This window comes from Rattus norvegicus, chromosome 8, assembly GCF_021556685.1.
Source record: "Rattus norvegicus strain SHRSP/BbbUtx chromosome 8, alternate assembly SHRSP_T2T, whole genome shotgun sequence".
NCBI classification, from domain to species: domain Eukaryota; kingdom Metazoa; phylum Chordata; class Mammalia; order Rodentia; family Muridae; genus Rattus; species Rattus norvegicus.
In genome coordinates, this window is record NC_141541.1 from 122,351,646 (window position 1) to 122,368,503 (window position 16,858).

General features: G+C 49.5%; 1 protein-coding gene across 1 annotated transcript in view; it reads right to left on the bottom strand.

Annotated features, from left to right (window-relative positions):
* Positions 1–11,813, bottom strand: part of Gpd1l (glycerol-3-phosphate dehydrogenase 1 like) — a 29,376-nt gene extending 17,563 nt beyond the window's left edge. The window contains 2 exon segments of the mRNA NM_001191885.1: positions 1,822–1,999; positions 11,562–11,813. Of these exon segments, the coding sequence (NP_001178814.1) occupies positions 1,822–1,999; positions 11,562–11,608 (225 nt within the window). The 5' untranslated portion in view covers positions 11,609–11,813.
* Between the last annotated feature and the right edge of the window lie 5,045 nt (positions 11,814–16,858).

Here is a 16,858-nt window from a genome sequence, read left to right on the forward strand (position 1 = left end):
TCAGCCTCACTGACAGACATACCTAGCAATGCTTGGCTGAGGACGGGGCTGGGTGGGTAGAGAACCTCCTTAGGATGCAGGAAGCCCTGAGTTAGATTCCCCAGAACCAGGGATAGCTGGATGGGGAGATGGGGCAAGGAAGATTCAGTTTACTCATCCTCAGCTACATACCAAATTCAGGCCGCTCTGGAAAAGATGGGGACGCAGTGCTGAGGAATGCCAGAGAGTTGGCTCTGCTGCTAAGAGCTTTCACTCACTGCCTGCCCTTGCAGAGGACCAGGGTTCAATTCTAAGCACCCACACAGTGGCTCACAGCCCTCTGAAACTCCAGTTCCACGGGATCCACACCCTCTTCGGACCTCCACGGGCACCAGGTATGTATGCCACGCACAGACACACGCAGGCAAGACATCCATCCTCATGCATATATATGTAAGTTTGGGAAAATTAGTTATAATAATAAATAGTGAATAAATTAATAAATAAATGGCTGGCGATCCTGTGTGTCCTCTCGAATTCACAAGAAGACAGACGCTAAAACTGAGAAGCCGGAGAAGAGAGAGGGCTGCAGAGGGGAGGGCTGCGTGGCTTCTGGGAGCGCTATCCAGAAGAGAGGTCACATAAATGTCCACTCCAGAGACCAAATGCACATTTGGATTGAACAGCAAGGCTGAGTAGAGAGTAGGCTTCCACCGGTCTACATTCAGCCTGGGGAGGGAGGTGGCCAGTGAGGATTCCCCTCCCCCTGACATGCAAGCTTCCTCCCTTCCCTCTCAGGGCATTGGCCCTTGCTTCTTAGAGCCACCTGGCAGATTCATGGTCCCCAGGATTAAGCTGCCTGGCCCCGGTGTACAGATTTCCAATCTCAGCTCCTCAGAGGGTTGAGGCAGTAGGATCGCTAGTTTAAGCCCTACCTAGGCAACATGTCTCAACAAGGAAAAGCACCAGGGTGGCTACTCCGGATGCCTAGCAAGTCAAAAGCAGAAAGCCAGAGTTTCAGGCATGGGGTAGACAGAGGGAGCAAGTTCCTTGTTGCTGGCACAAAGAAAGGAGTATGACAGTGACCTCCTAACTCCCCTGCCCCAGTAAACAGGGGTGAAGCCCTGACTTTTGATTCTCAGCCCTGCCTGACCTAAAGCTGTGGTACTAACGCCTGGGAGGTAAGAGCAAAAAGACCCGAAGTTCAGTGCCACATGTACTTGAGGCCAGCCTGGGCTACATGCAGGCAACACTGTCTTGGGGGCTGAGGGTGGGGAGGCCTAAAAATGCAAAAGAAAAGACTGTCAGTTAACTAACATCAGGGAGAGTGGGGAGGGCTCTAATCCAATATGGCTGTCCTTGGAAGAGGCAGTGATGAGGGGGTGAGGGGTAGCTACATGGTCAAGAAAGCTTGGGGCTCTTTCAGGAGGACCAGAGTTCGGTTCCCAGCACAACCTCCTGTAACTCCCTCTCCAAGGAATTCAATGTCTGAGCTCCAAGCACACGTGAACACACACACTCATTTTAAGAGGCAGCAACGGGGTTGAGGATTTAGCTCAGTGGTAGAGCGCTTGCCTAGCAAGCGCAAGGCCCTGGGTTCGGTCCCCAGCTCCAAAAAGAAAAAAAAAAAAAAAAAAAAAAAAAAAAAAAAAAAAGAGGCAGCAACACAGTACCAACAGTATCCACAGAAGACACACAGATCCTGTCTCAAAGAACAAGCCAACCTGATTCCAAGAAAATCAGAGCCAGTCAAAGGTCGCTTTACCACATCCAGACCCTGGTGCCACTCAATGCCAGCCAGGAGACAGAACCGAATGTGCCCCCACCCCTGCCAAGTCTTACCACATTTTCTGGTAGCTTGTGTCCCGGGAGATATTTCACATTTTCGTGGTCATTGTTGATGATGTCTGTCAACTTCCTCCCGTTCACAGTCTCTTCGAAGACCCACATCTTGACCGTGGAGGAGAACTTCTGCAGGTTCTTCACATTGCTTCCGATGATTTTTGCAACAGCTGATCCCCTGGAATGAGGAGAGCAAAAAACCGTAAGCTCGCTGGAGAAGAGAAAAAACATTTGACTGGAATGCAGAAGTCTCGAATTTTTGGTTTTTCTGAGTCCACAGGAGTCCGCTCAAGGTGAGCGGCACATCAGCCTCCAGCCACTGAAAACTCTGTTCTTATAGGAAATGCCCCCCCGAACCAACCCTGTTATTGGGAAAATGGCAGCATTTGGTACAGAGTTTAAAAATAAGTCAGGAGGCTGGGGTGTGGGGTGTAGTTCAGTCAGTAGTGTGACTACCTCCACACACAAAGTCATGTTGTGGGCTCAGGTATGGGAATATGGTGTGTGGTAAGAAAGTAGGTGTGGCAATTCCTCCCTGTAACCCCAGCATTTAGGAGGCTGAGGCAGGAGGATGTCTATCACTGATAAAAGTGGGTTCCTGAACAACCTGATCATGGTGGAAAAGTGCCATTCAGAAGGGCCCCCCACCCTCCGCCCCTGGGTGTGAATTGGACAGGGCAGACCTTTGGCTTCAGTTTTCCATCTAAAGGGGATGTATTACAGGGTGGGCACAAGTGTGGTGATCTTAGCCATCCCCAGGACTCACGTGGTGGCAGGAGAGAACTGGCTCCTAGGTTGTTCTCTGACAACTTGAGGGATGCGTTCCCCCTCCCCACCCTAAATAAATAAATGTCACTCTTCCTTTCAGAGGACCAGGGTTTGGTTCCCAGTGTTCATCTGGGGCTCACAACTGTCTGTTCTCTCCAGTCCCAGGGCTCTGATGCCTTCTTCTGACCTCCATGAAGAATGTACGTAACACACCCACGCACACAGTAAAGGTAACTTTTAAATGCAATTTAAAATTGTGTAAATATATAAAGGAGGTTTTATCACACTCTGGGTTTACTACTGGGCTCTGGGACATAACTCAGGTCCTCCTGTGTGCATGGTAGAAATTTTATACCAACTGAGCCATCCCCCAGCCTCTTGCTTTCTCCTTTAACCAAGGAAAGGGAGAGGGGACAATGAGTCGGCCATGCTTCCTACGGCCTGAGCCCCTGCCCCTCCCAGGGCTGCCCAGAGGTGAGGTTCACCGGGCAATCAGGGGTATTGGTGAGTTTCTGTTAAACAACGTCTAGGCTTTAGTCCTAAAAGCAATACGTGAAGGAGATCAAAACATAAACAACCCCATCTCACCACCCAGGCAGAGCCATGACTAACACCGCCTGTGGTTCTCTGAGTTAAAAGGCCTTGAAAGTCCAACTGAGTGCCAGAGACTCAGATACAAATGTGAAAGACCAAAGACTTTTAAGACTAGATTCAATCCTCTGCGTTGTTTATTTGGTCTCTGTGTACAAAAGCTTTCCAAGTTTAAAACCAAAAGAGGAAAGCAGAGACGGGGGAAAAATCAATGTGAGCACTTCACTTAAAAGATGGGGAGACCACAGGGCTTCTGGTGACTGCTCAGGGCAGTGCTCACTGTGCGCCATGATACCCTCCACAAAAGGCAGCACAGCACACGGGAGATGTGGCTCAGTTGATAGCGTACCCTAGCACTAAGCCCTGGTTCCAAACCCCAGCACCGCACAAACTGGGTTTCTAGGCAACAAGTTCCTTTACCTGCTAAGCCTCCTCTCCCTCCCTTTTTGCAACAGAGTATCATATGGCTCAGGCTGCTCTCCAACTCGTGACTTGAGGATGAGCTTGAACTTCCGACTCTTCTGTCTCCATAGGGATAGGATCATCGGTTTGTGCAGGGTTTCCTGCACACTAGACAAGCCCGCTACCACTTGAGTGTCATCTACACACAGACTCTTAGCAGACACTCAGTGTCGGGAGAGCAGAGACACAGCTCTTGTAAGATACTTCCTATGGCTGCATCAAGCCATCTAAAAACCCCAGAGAAGGGCTGGAGAGAAGGGAGGCGGCTCATGGATGAAGAGCTTGTCACACAGTGTGAGGACTGGCGTTCAGACCCCCAGTACCCACGTACAGCCAGGAAGGGGAGGTGACCACATGACAGGCCAGTTCAGGAGAGGCAGAGACGGACCCCAGGGAAAGCTGGGTAGCTAGACAAACCAAAATGTGTGATCTCTAGGCGTAGGAATGGCAACCCTGAGATAGAAGACAACGGCTGACAGTAGCTTCAAGATTCAACATGCATGTGTACACACATGCAAACATGCATATACAGATGCACAAGCACGCGCGCGCGCGCGCGCACACACACACACACACACACACACACACACACACACACACACACACACACAAAGGAAAAAGACCCCATGAGTTACAGAGGATGCCCCTAGTCTTAAAGGAAGGAGGGGTTAGAGTTTTAGGACGGAACTCAGGCTTTTTTGTGCATGTGGCCGGAGAGAGTTCGGGCTGTTAGGTCAGACTTCTTGAAGAAATGCACTCTTCGGTTTTGTTGCTTTGAGCCCATGCAAACCGCTTCCTTTTTCTAGTACTGGGGAAAAGCAGGTAGAAGCAACCAGAGGATGAGAGGGAGAAGCTACTTCACCCCCTGGGACAGCATTTCTCAAGTTTGGCAGGAGGCGGGGACTTAAAACAGGGGAAATAGGGGCCCAGTTCCTCAACCCATTGACACCAGGGCAAAGAAACTTGTTTCCAGTTGTATGTTACGCTCCTGGGCACGATGCCATTGGATGCTAGTTAATTAGAAACCAAGAGTTTGGGCCAGGGCTAGGTTGGTGCAACGCATGTCTACCATGAACCCAGGAAAGCCTGAGACTATAAACCGACACAGTGTAGCACACAGGAGAAAAGGCTGGAAGATCAAAGCCAGGCTCCAATAATAGTGAGAATCCCCCGGAAACACAAAAGACAACAACAAAACTCCAAGCCTGAAAAGCAAGCAAAGTGGTCTGGGGCAATGGCTGTCTGCTGCCCTGCTTACCTGAGTTTAAACCCAGAACAGCAGGGGAGGCAGGTGGGCTCCCGAGACTCGCTGGCCAGGCAGCCTGGACCTACTCAGTGAGCTGTGGGCCCAGGACAAGGCAACAAACACAACAAGGAGGAAAACAGAAGCCATAGAGATAGTTTAGTAGGTGAAGGCACTTGGGGCCGAGCCTGAATATCTGAGGTGGATCCCCAGAATCCACAAGGCGGAAGGAGAGAGTCAATTCCCAAAAGTTGTCCTCTGATGCACAACATTCATGGGCTGTGGTGAGCACACACATGCCAGCACACTAACTATGTCAACACAGGAGCATTCTTTTACACGACCTGTACATACGGTCACATAAACAAGGCCTGCACAATGACAACACCAACTGACACCCTAAATTGGATGGGAACCTCTCACAAGGTCCTACCTGGGCAATTAGTGGCTGCCAAGAGAGGGAGGATCAGTCCTCTCCAGGCACACACAAGAGCAACACCGAGGGCTGGAGAGAGAAGGCTCAGCGGTTAAGAGCACCGACTGCTCTTCCAGAGGTCCTGAGTTCAATTCCCAGCAACCACATGGTGGCTCAACCTCATGGTGGATCTGATGCCCTCTTCTGGTGTGTCTGAAGAGCTACAATGTGCTCACATACATAAAATAAATGAATCTTTAAAAAAATATATTAAGAGCCAATTGCCAACAAAAGCCAGCTTCCCAGATTCCCCAACTCCTTGGGAAGATCCCTCAGGAACAATGTGAACTACGACCTCAGGTCACTGCAAAAGGGAACATATGTCCAAAAGTGCACCGTATCCCCCATGCAAGTAGGGTAGGGTGGTAGCCTAAGGAGCAGCTTAGAGCTTTGCAGCAGGCCTCAGACAAATCGCATCTATAATCCTTACTTGAATTCCAAAGGTATTCTGAGGTGTGTCTGAAATTAGGGAGCCATCAGAAGGGATGGGAGGGAGAGCATGGTGTCCTGGCTCTCAGTATCAGCAGCCAGGACACTTAAATAACGCCCTTGAACAGGGCCATCCTGAAGTCCTTAACTGCCCAATATCAGCAACTAAAGGTCACGTCCAAGTTGGGCAGAGTGACTCATGCTTGTAACCCCAGCCATCGGGGAGGCAGAGGCAGGAGGAACAACAAGAATTGGAGGCCTGACTGGCTGTACAGTACATCACAAGACTGCCTCACTATGTAGCTCTGGGTGGCCTTGAACTCACAGATCTGCCTGCCTCTGCTTCCTATTGGCTTGGACTAAAAGCAGGCACCAGACATGTTTTGTTTTGGTATTTGGTTTTGGATATATATATATATATATATATATATATATATATATATATATACACATATATATATATATATGTATATATATATATCCAACAATGTTATGTAGTCCAGGCTAGCCTGGTAATCACTATGTAAAACCATATAGCCCAAGTTGATTTCAAACTCTGGGCAGTCTCTCTACCTACATCCCTTGAGTACTAAAATTATATATTTTACTAGTATTTTTCTTTCTTCCTCCCTCCTCCTCCTCCTTTACTTTTTGCTCTATTGTGTGTAAATATAACTTTCATTCTCCTGTAGAAATTGTTGTCTGGGAGGCTCACTGCCTCAGTCTGCTAACCCAGGCCTAGTTCTGGAAGCTTCGAGCCTCCATACAATCTACTCTAGACCTAGAATGTTTCCAGCCTCTGAGATTTACTGCCGAATGAGTTCCTCCTTGTTCTTTCTGAGCTCTTGATGGCTGGTCAACACAGCTGTTCTGGTTCAAACTCTCTCCCAACTGACTGATTCAATCGGCTTTTCTCTCAGCCTCTGAATTGTTCCGCTTGGCCTCAAACTAAACAATCTTTTCCAATGTTTTGGCTTCTTCTCATCCTCTGACTTTGTCTTCACCTGTGTCTAGCTTGTTCTCTCTTCGATCTGTCTCTGTAAAACTCTCGCGGTAACACTGCCTCCTTCTCCCTCTCTGGGCCGCTCCACTCTCCCTCTCCACTCTACTGTACTGTTCTCCATGAACTCTACTGCATTCCTGTGCTGTGCTCTCTTCCTCCTGTACTGTCCGTCTCCCCCTTAAATAGCTTCCCTTTCCTCTCCTTGAGAGTCGGGCATAACCTATTCTGTCAAATCTCTGATTCATCACTTTGCCTGCCCCTCGATTAGACATCAAACATGGGTGCTTCCTTCTACAAGCTAACTTTACCTTCATTGTTTGGGATTAAAGATGTGTACTTAGTGTCTGTATTCTAGTCCAGAGGGATTAAAGGTGTGTGCTAAAGGCTGACCCACACCCTAACAATAAACAGGTTAAAATATCCTGTAATAATTATGGAGTAAGCTCATTTCTTGCATGTGCTAAGAAAGCCCTAGAAATGTTGAGACAGGGTTTAATGTGCTAAGAAAGCCCTAGAAATGTTGAGACAGGGTCTCACTGTGTAGCTCGGGCTGGCCTTGAGCTTATGATCCTCCAGCTCCACTGGGATTAGAAATGTGTGTGTGTGTGTGTGTGTGTGTGTGTGTGTGTGTGTGCGCGCGCGCGTGCGCGCGCGCGCAGTTCCAATGGGTGTTCAAGGCTCCTCTGGCCCCCAAACCCCACATCCAGGACAAGAGTACCTTACCTAGCCTACCTTCACAGTCACTGGTATCATGGGGGACATGGGGGAGACACATGGGCCTGACCTGAAAGGTATGGCTACATATCTTAGCTATAAGTGACTGCACCTCTGTTTACATAAATACTCAAATCGCTGGTTGTAAAGACTGCTTGAGTAATATTTACATTCCTGTGGCGAGGACCTGATTTGGATAGAAGGTCTGGCTCCTGTTTGAAAATGAGCAAAAGGCCTTTCAGGGGGAGATCTGCCCTTTTCTAAGGAGCAGTTCACCAAGACTAGCTGCAGAGGCGACCCTGGTGTACGGAGTCTCTCGGCCACGTGCTGCGCATGGGGAGGAGAGGCAGAACTCTGAGTTCAAGTCTAGCCTGGTCTTCAGAGTGAATCTTTGTCTCGCAAAAACAAACCAACAACCAACGAAACCCCCCACATGGTGTGGCGTCCCTGTAGTCTTGGCACTGGGGAAGTAGAGGTAAAAAGGTCAGAAGTTCAAAGTTGGGGCTGGAGAAATGGCTCAGGAGGCTAAGAACATCGCTAATCTTCCAGAGGACTAGGGTTTGATTCCCAGCACCCCATGGTGCCTCACAGCTGTCTAACTCCAGCCAGAGAGAGGATCTGATGATTGCTTCTGGCCTCCAAGGGCACCAGGCACACATATGGTATGGTATACAGATATACATACAGGCAAAACACTCACACGAAATACATCAATCTCTTTTCTTAAAGTTACATAAATTAAACCCTACAGGATACATTTTTAAAAAGTAGTTCGGTCATCCCTGTATTGAGTTCACAGCCAGCCTGGGCTATAAAAGCCCCTCCAAGAGAGGCAGGGGAGGGGGAGGGAGAGAAACTAGAGAGAAACTACCCTGTGTAAAATGTAACACGTAGGCTTGTGCCAGACCCCAGCTCACAGTTTGTATCTTTGAATCTTCTATGCCCTTGTTTATCTCACATCAAATCACTTAAGAGACCATGTCCTGCTCCTGAAAAGGCATAGTACCCTAAGGAATACAGCACCCACCAGGGCAAACACTGGAGTACATACAGTCCAGAGCCGAACACTATCTCCACCCTGGTTATTTTAATTTTTTTTTGAGACAGAGTTTCATTGTATTCTGGCTGATCTGGAACTTACTATGTAGCCCAGGCTAGCCTCTTAGCTGTAGTGTTCCTCCAGTCTCAGCTCCTCATGTGCAGTTACAGACTCAGCCATTCTGCCCCCTTCTGGCCCCTCCCTGTTTTCAGTCCCTGTCATGGGGAAGTTCTCAGGAAATGGGGATCCTCTGTCTAGGACCTGGGTGACTCTATACCCAAGGCTATGGCCTGAAGCCAACAACTGTCTGTCCGATCCCGTATTTAATGGAGCCAGGCAGCCAGCCCAAACCTCCCAAACATTTCTCAATCGCTGTGTCACAGGGCCAAGTTCTACTCACTCCCAGAGCTGGATCGGACCAAGAACGCAGCCAAGAACATCAGAATGAAGATGCTTCGGGCCAGCAGCCAAGCCTCCATGAAAGGCCAGAGACGCTCTCTTGACAGCCTTTGTTCCAGTTCAGTCTAGCATGGCCACTCCTGCCTGCCCCCGACAAACTGGCAGAAGGGCTGCCCTCTGTGGAGTTGTTCAGGAGAGGGAAAGGCTGTCTGTGAGTCTAGCACCAGGGTGTGGGAGGCACGGGGGAGCAGGAGTTCAAAACCATCCTCAACTAGGACAAGGCTAACCCAGCCTAAATGGGACCCTGTTACAACAACAACAACGTGCTCAGTGGGGGCACCGTGGCACCCACTTGTCCAGTGGCAGAACCAGCAAGGCCGCTGACATTTCTCTGCAGTGACCTTGATGTAAAGCCAAGTTGAAAGGTCTATGTGAAGCTCTGGATGACAGATAGGAATCCTATTGAATGTGGTACAGAGCTTTCTGCTGTTGCTTCAAATAGCACACTAAAAGCACATAGTGGGACAGCAGGTAAAAGAGTGCTTGCTGCACAAACCCGATGGCCTGAGTTAGATCACCAGTTTACAAAAGAACTCTGAAAAGTTGTCCTCTGACTTCTGCAGGATCTCTCTCTCTCTCTCTCTCTCTCTCTCTCTCTCTCTTTCTCACGCGCGCGCGCGCGCGCGCGCGCGCACACGCACACGCACACGCACACACACACACACACACACACACACACACACACACAAGGAGTAGACAGATGTGGTGACACATGCCTTTAATCCCAGCACTCAGGAAGCAGAGGCTGTCAGATCTCTGAGTTCAAGGCCAGTCTGGCCTACATAGCAAGCACCAAGACCCAGTCTCAAAAAAAGAAATAAAATAGGGGCTAGAGAGACGGCTCCATGGTTAAGAGCACTTGTTGCTTTTGCAGAGGGCTTTCCCAGCACCTGCCTGGCAGGTCACAACCATCTGTAACTCAGTTCCAGAGTTCCAGGAAATCGTCTGCACTCTTCTGACCTCTGCAGGCACCGGGCACACTGAGGGCACACTGAGGGCACTTGCATATTTATGCAGGCAAAACACTCAAACCCATACAAATAAAAGTTAAACAAATTGTAATAAAAATACAAAAAGCATGGCTTTGAATTTCTGATTCCCCTGCCTGCCCCAAGGACTGGAATCCCAGGCAGGTGTTACTCCAACACTTGGCTTTTAAAGCACAGGGCAGTCTGACTGGGAGTAGAGCTGCTTCCCAGGAGGAGCAAGGCCCCGGGGTTTTGATCTACAGCAGCTCGGAGTCTATGTATTAACTTAGCAACAGAGTAGTTTTATGTTGAGTGTGGATGTCTTCTCATTATAGAGCATTCATTATGATTCAAGAGGCCCTGGGTTCGATCTCCATCACCAAAAGGGGTAAAAAAAAAAAAAAAAAAGCTGGTCTGTGAGGCCCTTGCACCCCCTTTTTAATAGCAACAATCAGATCTCTGTGAGTAGATCAGGCCAGAGCTGAAGTAAGACCTGTCTCAAAAAAAAAAAAAAAAAAAAAATTAGCACATGCCAGGCACTAGGTAAAGAACTGGGCCCGAGGAGAGAGCTCCCAGGAGACAGACAACTAAAAGATGAGGCCAACACAAGGGTCAGCAACAGGAGGCCGGGGAGAGGCCACCGGTCCAGCCGCAATGGAAAAGAACACCCAGCTAAGGTTTCCTCCAAAACGACTTTCAGAGCCAAGTCTTCAAACACCAGTCAGGTGGCTCCTACGACTCCTGGACAGAACCGCTTCTAGCACCCTGAGCAGTGGTGTGAGTCAGACCACGGAAAAACAGAAGGGGACAGGAGCCAAGAGAATGTCCCTCAACTGTTCTACCCCTGGGCCGCGGGAACACACCATATTCTGTCTCCTTCTCACAGAGACCCTAACTTCTCCTGTGTTAAGAATCACCAAGGTATTGAAACTACTGGGAGCTTGAAAGCCCCCCAAGCACCAAGCGCTTTATAAGTGAAGTCAAATCCAGCCCAGTGGTGTCCCCAAAGCTCTGCAAACACCTTTCCCTAGGACCCTCATGTTCCGGCAGCCAGGCCGGTGGGGACTCGGTGCCCCTTCTCGATAGCAGGATTGGGAACCGCTCGCCACAGGAAGTGGGAACTGTCTCTTGAAGGAGAGCATTGCCCCAGGTAGCAAGGACCCTTATCACTCTCTGTGCCTCGGTTTCCTCACCCACCAAACTGCAGTAAGAACTGAGCCTCTGCAAATTCCTCCATGGGGGTGATCGGCAGGGGAGAATGGAGAACGCCCTTAGGTTGTTTTGCTAAGTAACGGGGTTTGGCGAGCAGGTGGCCGTAACCGCAGGGTTACCAATGCGCAGACAGGTGCCCGCGGGCGCCGTGCACGCTGCCACCCAGGCCAGCTTGGCCGGGCACCTCGTGCACTGGTGCCTCGGCGTGGCCTCTGTGTGTGCAGTGCCCAACCGGGACAAGCGATCGCAGGCCCGCCTCTCTGCGTATCCGCGGTGCCCTGGTGTCCACGCCGAAGCAGCAAGCAAGCAGCCCTGGCCCGCCTGGAACCGGGGCTTCCTGGAGGCGGAGCCCGCGCCGCCCACCCGCCTCTGCTCACCAGTTCCCGGAGCCCACGATGCACACTTTCAGAGGCGCCGCTGCCATGGCCAAGCCGGGTAGCTGCTGTACACAGCCTTCCTCCCAGGGCCAAGCCGGATCGCTGCTGCAAGCCGGATCGCTGCAGCACACACAGTGCCTCCCGGGCCGGCTGCTCACCTCCACTGGAACGGCCTAGTATAGCCGCTCCGGGCGACCCCGCCCCGCCCTCCTGTCCGCCAATGGCCACCGCCACCCGCCTAGGCGCCTAGGGCCACAGCTGACAGCCCGGAGGATCCGCCCCGCCCCGCCACTCCCAAGAACCACTGCGCACGCCTGGTCCGGGCTGGTAGCTTGGTCAGCCTCCGGTGTCGCCCCACCCCTGCCCGAGGAATGTTGGGATGTGTAGTCCCTCTCCCTGCGGGCTCCCTTTCGGTTCCAGGCGGGCCACACGCAGGCCAATGTTATTGCGCAGACTGGATCCCTGAGGTCCTGCTGCTGTGTGTCACTATTCGGGACAGAGCAAGCCCGCCCCAACCTATAGAAGTGTCACCTATTTGCTCTCTGCGCAGGGACAGCTGTCACTTAAGGGTGGAGCCCAGATATCTCTAAATAGTTGACTGTGAATTCACCCAGATTTGGGCTCAGAGCCTACACCTGCTTTAACAACGGTTGCCAAATTCGTTTAAACAGGACAGGTCCGGGCACCTATGAATTTCCTAGCGAGCCTGGAGCTTTAATCTAATGTCTTCTGCCCTAGATCTGGTAGTATCTGCTATACAAGGGTGACGGTCGTATTTCAGTTGGTAGAGGGCTAGATGGAACACAGGAAGTTCCATCCCCGGCGCCTGGTGGCTCTGGCCTGTAATCACAGCACGTGGAGAATCTGAAGTCCCAGGTTATTTTTGACCAGCATAAAAATGAGAGGCCACCTTGTCGCCTTGTCTCAGACAAGCCAGCACCCTTGTGTTTCAGGATGTAAAACTTGCCTACACAGGGTCAAAACAGAAACTTGAACTGTCCCCTCATATGGTTACTCTTAGGACAGGACATCCCCCTTTCCCGTCCCTGCCAGAGCTTCAATGACCTCTGCTCCACCCAAGCTGTCGTTGTATTGCGGATGCGCACGCCGAGGCGACAGAAAACAGAGATGGTGGAATGTGTTGTAATCTCAGCGCCAGGGAGGTAGAGTCAGGAGGATCGGCAGTTCAAAGTCATCCTTAGCTACACAGTGAGTTTGAGGTCAACCTGGGTCACATGAGACCCTGTCACAAAGCAAAAGCAAGAGTGGGGAGGATGAGCTGGTTTTGCAAGGAAAGATGTAACCCTAAGAACTGGAGTCAGATCTCCAGAGCCCACAGAGGAGGGAGAGAACCAACTCCCTATAGTTGTCCTCAAACCCTCCCTATGCTAATCCATATAAGTGCCCCTGTCTCACAAGCTTGACAACAGTAAACGAAAACATTTTTTTTTCTTTTTTTTTTCGGAGCTGGGGACCGAACCCAGGGCCTTGGGCTCGCTAGGCAAGCGCTCTTCCGCTGAGCTAAATCCCCAGCCCTTAAACGAAAACATTTTAATTGATACATTTGTTGAGACAGGGTCTCACCGTGTAGCCCTGGCTGATCTGAAACAAGCTAAAGACCAGGCCAGCCTAGTACTCACTTTATAGGTCATGCTGTCCTCGAACTCACAAGAGATGTGCCTGCCTCTGCCTCCCAAATGTTGGGATTAAAGGCAATTACCTGGATTAAGTTAAATATATTTAACCAATGCCTGGTTTAAAATAAATTTAATTTTAAAATAGGTTTATTTCTAGCACTCTAGAAGCAGAAGCAAATTAGTATCTATGAGTCCAGGGCAGCCTGGTCTACATTGCAAGTTCCAGGTCAGCCAAGGCCAAATATTGGGACCATCTCAAAAACCTAAGTCAAAGTGTGTGTGGTGATATAGGCCTTTAATCCCCAAGTGGGCAGGTCTCTGTGAATCGGAGGCCACCCTGATCTAGATAGCTTGGTTACACAGTGAGGCTCTGCCCTAAAAAGGGGGAAGGAAGGAAGGAAGGAAGGAAGGAAGGAAGGAAGGAAGGAGGAAAGAAAGAAAATAGAAAACCAGACCTAGAATTCTCGAACTGCTACATGTTAACCTTTAATCCTGTGTCTAGGCAACACCTCACACCAATTCCATCAGAGCCCCCAGGGATGTAAGTTGAGAGTTCTTAAAGTGCAAAGGTGGTTACTTGTGGTGCATGGGGACTGTAATCTCAGTGCCTGGGATGTGAAGGCAGGAAGATCAGAAGGTCATGGTGACTGTATAGTGAGTTCCAGGCCGGCCTGGCGTGGGAGTGGGGGACACAGGATAACCCTCTCCCCCTCCCCCAGCTCGAGTGGGTGAGAAAGGAGCCATGGAGGAGGGCTCCCCACTGGGTTCGGGGACATCGGTGACCTAAAGTGGCCATTTTCTAAGAGATGGAGAGGATGGTCATGATGAGGTGAAAGTCCGTGTGGGCAGCCCCAGCCCTGGGTGTTGATCACTTCAGGTCTGTTTCCTTCGGAAGTGGATGCTTCCAGAAGGCGTTGATATAGACAGTGAAGTCGTGAGTTTGGCTGCCGGGACTCAAACTGCAGAGTGAAGGGCTCTTCGTGAGGTCGGAATTATTAGAAAACATGAGTCTCTCCCTCTCTCTCTCTCTCTCTCTCTCTCTCTCTCTCTCTCTCTCCCTCCCCCCTTCTTTCTTTTTCCAGTGGTGTTGGGGTTCGTTCTTAGGCTGTGTGTGTGTGTGTGTGTGTGTGTTAGACTTAGCTATGTAGCCACCACTCCAGGTTCTCAGTCTACCCTAAAGTATTTGCCTATTTTAATTTGATTTGGTATTGGTGTGCAGTGAGTGGCCATGTACAGGCCTGAGGTTATTATTAAGTGCCTTCTTCTTTCCATCTCTAGTTTGTTTTTTGTTTTTTTTGTTTTTTGTTTTTTTGTTTTTTGTTTTTTTTTCAGAGCTGAGGACCAAACCCAGGGCCTTGCGCTTGCTAGGCAAGTGCTCTACCACTGAGCTAAATCCCCAACCCCCCATCTCTAGTTTTTGACACAAAGTCTTTCACTTACAGCTGGCTGACCAGCAAGGTCCCTTGGATCCTCCTGCCTCTAACTCCAACACATAGGGACTGCAGGGCTTTTGAAGTGGCTGTTTGGGATTTGAACTTGGGTTCTCGGGCTTGCAGAGCAAGCACTTTACCCACCATGCCATTGCCCCAGTCTTATTATCCCCCTGCTTTAAGGCTTTAAGGTTTATATTATTTTCATGTGTATGTATATGTGTGTGTGTATACACATCATTCATGTGCAATGCCCATGAAAGCCAAAAGAGGGCATCAAATCCCCCTGAAGCTGGAGTTCTATGTGGTTTGGAGCTACTGACATGGGTACGGGTAACTGAACTGTCCTGTGGAAAAGCAGCAAGTGCCCTTAGTGACTGAGCATCTGTCCAACCCCTGGGACAGGATGTCGAAATGAAACTGTGACGGACTCTCAATGCCATGCGGCCACCGCCACTTTTTGGGTCAGCGTGCCCCACATACAGGTTGTGATCTCCGTTCGTGGTACAGCAGGCTACAAGTGGGATTGCCCATCTTCAATATTGCTCGTGACAGTCCAATGAGCAATTACATATTTTTTTTTTGGCTGAAGAAACAATGCCTAGGAACTTCTAAAGAGCTTTTATCTCCCTTCATGAGGGAAATACAGACGCAGTGGATGAAAGGCAGGTTTGTCAGCTCACGAGAACCGAATAGAGCCCAGGACACTTAACAGCAAAGCGCGTCAAACTGTCATTTGCTGACATCGAGATTCATTAAGTTATCAAAGTGGTTTGTGGCTGGGGTTTTATCCAATGAGAGAGAGAGAGAGAGAGAGAGAGAGAGAGAGAGAGAGAGAGATTTAAAATACAAAGCTAATATAGCATATCTCAAGGCTGAGGACAAGGCTCAGGGGGTTAAGTGTACAGGAATCTGGATCTGAGTTCAAACCCCTACACCCCTGTGAAGATGAGGCACAAGTGCCAGGTGCACCTGTACCCCAGCGTTGGGGATAGAGCAGGCTTGCTCAGTGGCCACTCTAGCCAAATCAGTGAGCTCATGTTCCATGAGAAACCCTGTCTAAAAAGATAATAAGGTGGAATGGTGGAATACAATTCAGGAAGACACCGGAGGACATCGACCTCCGGTCTCTATGAGTATGGCACACTCTTGAGCATGCATGCATACACATATGCACATGTCCACATGCATGCCTACATGTACCACAGCTACACTCACATAAAAACGATACCGTTAAATGGGCCCCAGTGACACATGCCTGTAGTTCTAGCATTTGGGAGATGTGGGCAGAAGAATTCTAGGTTGAGGCTGCAGAAACGGCTCAGCCATTAGGAGCATGGCTGCTCTTCTAATGGACTAGGGCTCAATTCCCCGCACCCACATGATGTGACTCCCTCACGCAGACATGGAAGCGGGACACCAAATGCACACGAAATAAACATAAATAAGCATTTTAAAAAAGAAAGTTCAAAAAAATAAAAAAGTTCAAAAAAATAAAAAAGAAAAAAGTTCAAAAAAAATAAAAAAGAAAGTTCAAAAAAATTAAAAAAGAAACTTCAAGGGGTTAGGGATTTAGCTCGGTGGTAGAGCGCTTGCCTAGCAAGCGCAAGACCCTGGGTTTGGTCCTCAGCTCTGGGGAAAGAAAGTTCAAGGTCATCTTGAACTAGGACGCCAGCCCAGGCTGTAAAAGAAACTTACATCTTGAGAAACTAAGCAACGAAGAACCTCACGATGAGCCAGGCCTGAGGAAATGCTTGAGTCCCAGCTGCTTGGAGGAGCCAGGAGAGTGGCAAATCCAAGAGCTTCCTGGGTTAAAGAGTGAGTTCAAGGCCAGCATAAGGACCTAAAGAGATTGGATCACAAAACAAAACAGCAGGGGCTGGCAAGATGGCTTAGAGGTAAAGGTGCTTGTGGCTAAGCTTGATAATGACCTAAGTTCGATCCCCAGAACCTACATGGTGGAATGGACTTCTGAAAGTTGTCCTTTGAACTCCACATAAATTCTATGACATATTCGTGCCCCCTGAAACAAATAAACATAATAAAAATATAAAAAAAGAATAATAAAAAGTAAAATCAAAATTTAGGGCTGAGCATACAGCAAGCGAGAGGCATAAGGTTCAATCCCCATTACTACAAATAATAATAAAATACCTTGCTTTTAAAAATCCACCATTGGGAGGCAGAGGCAGTCGGAGCTCTGTGACTTCAAGGCCAGTCTGGCCAGCAG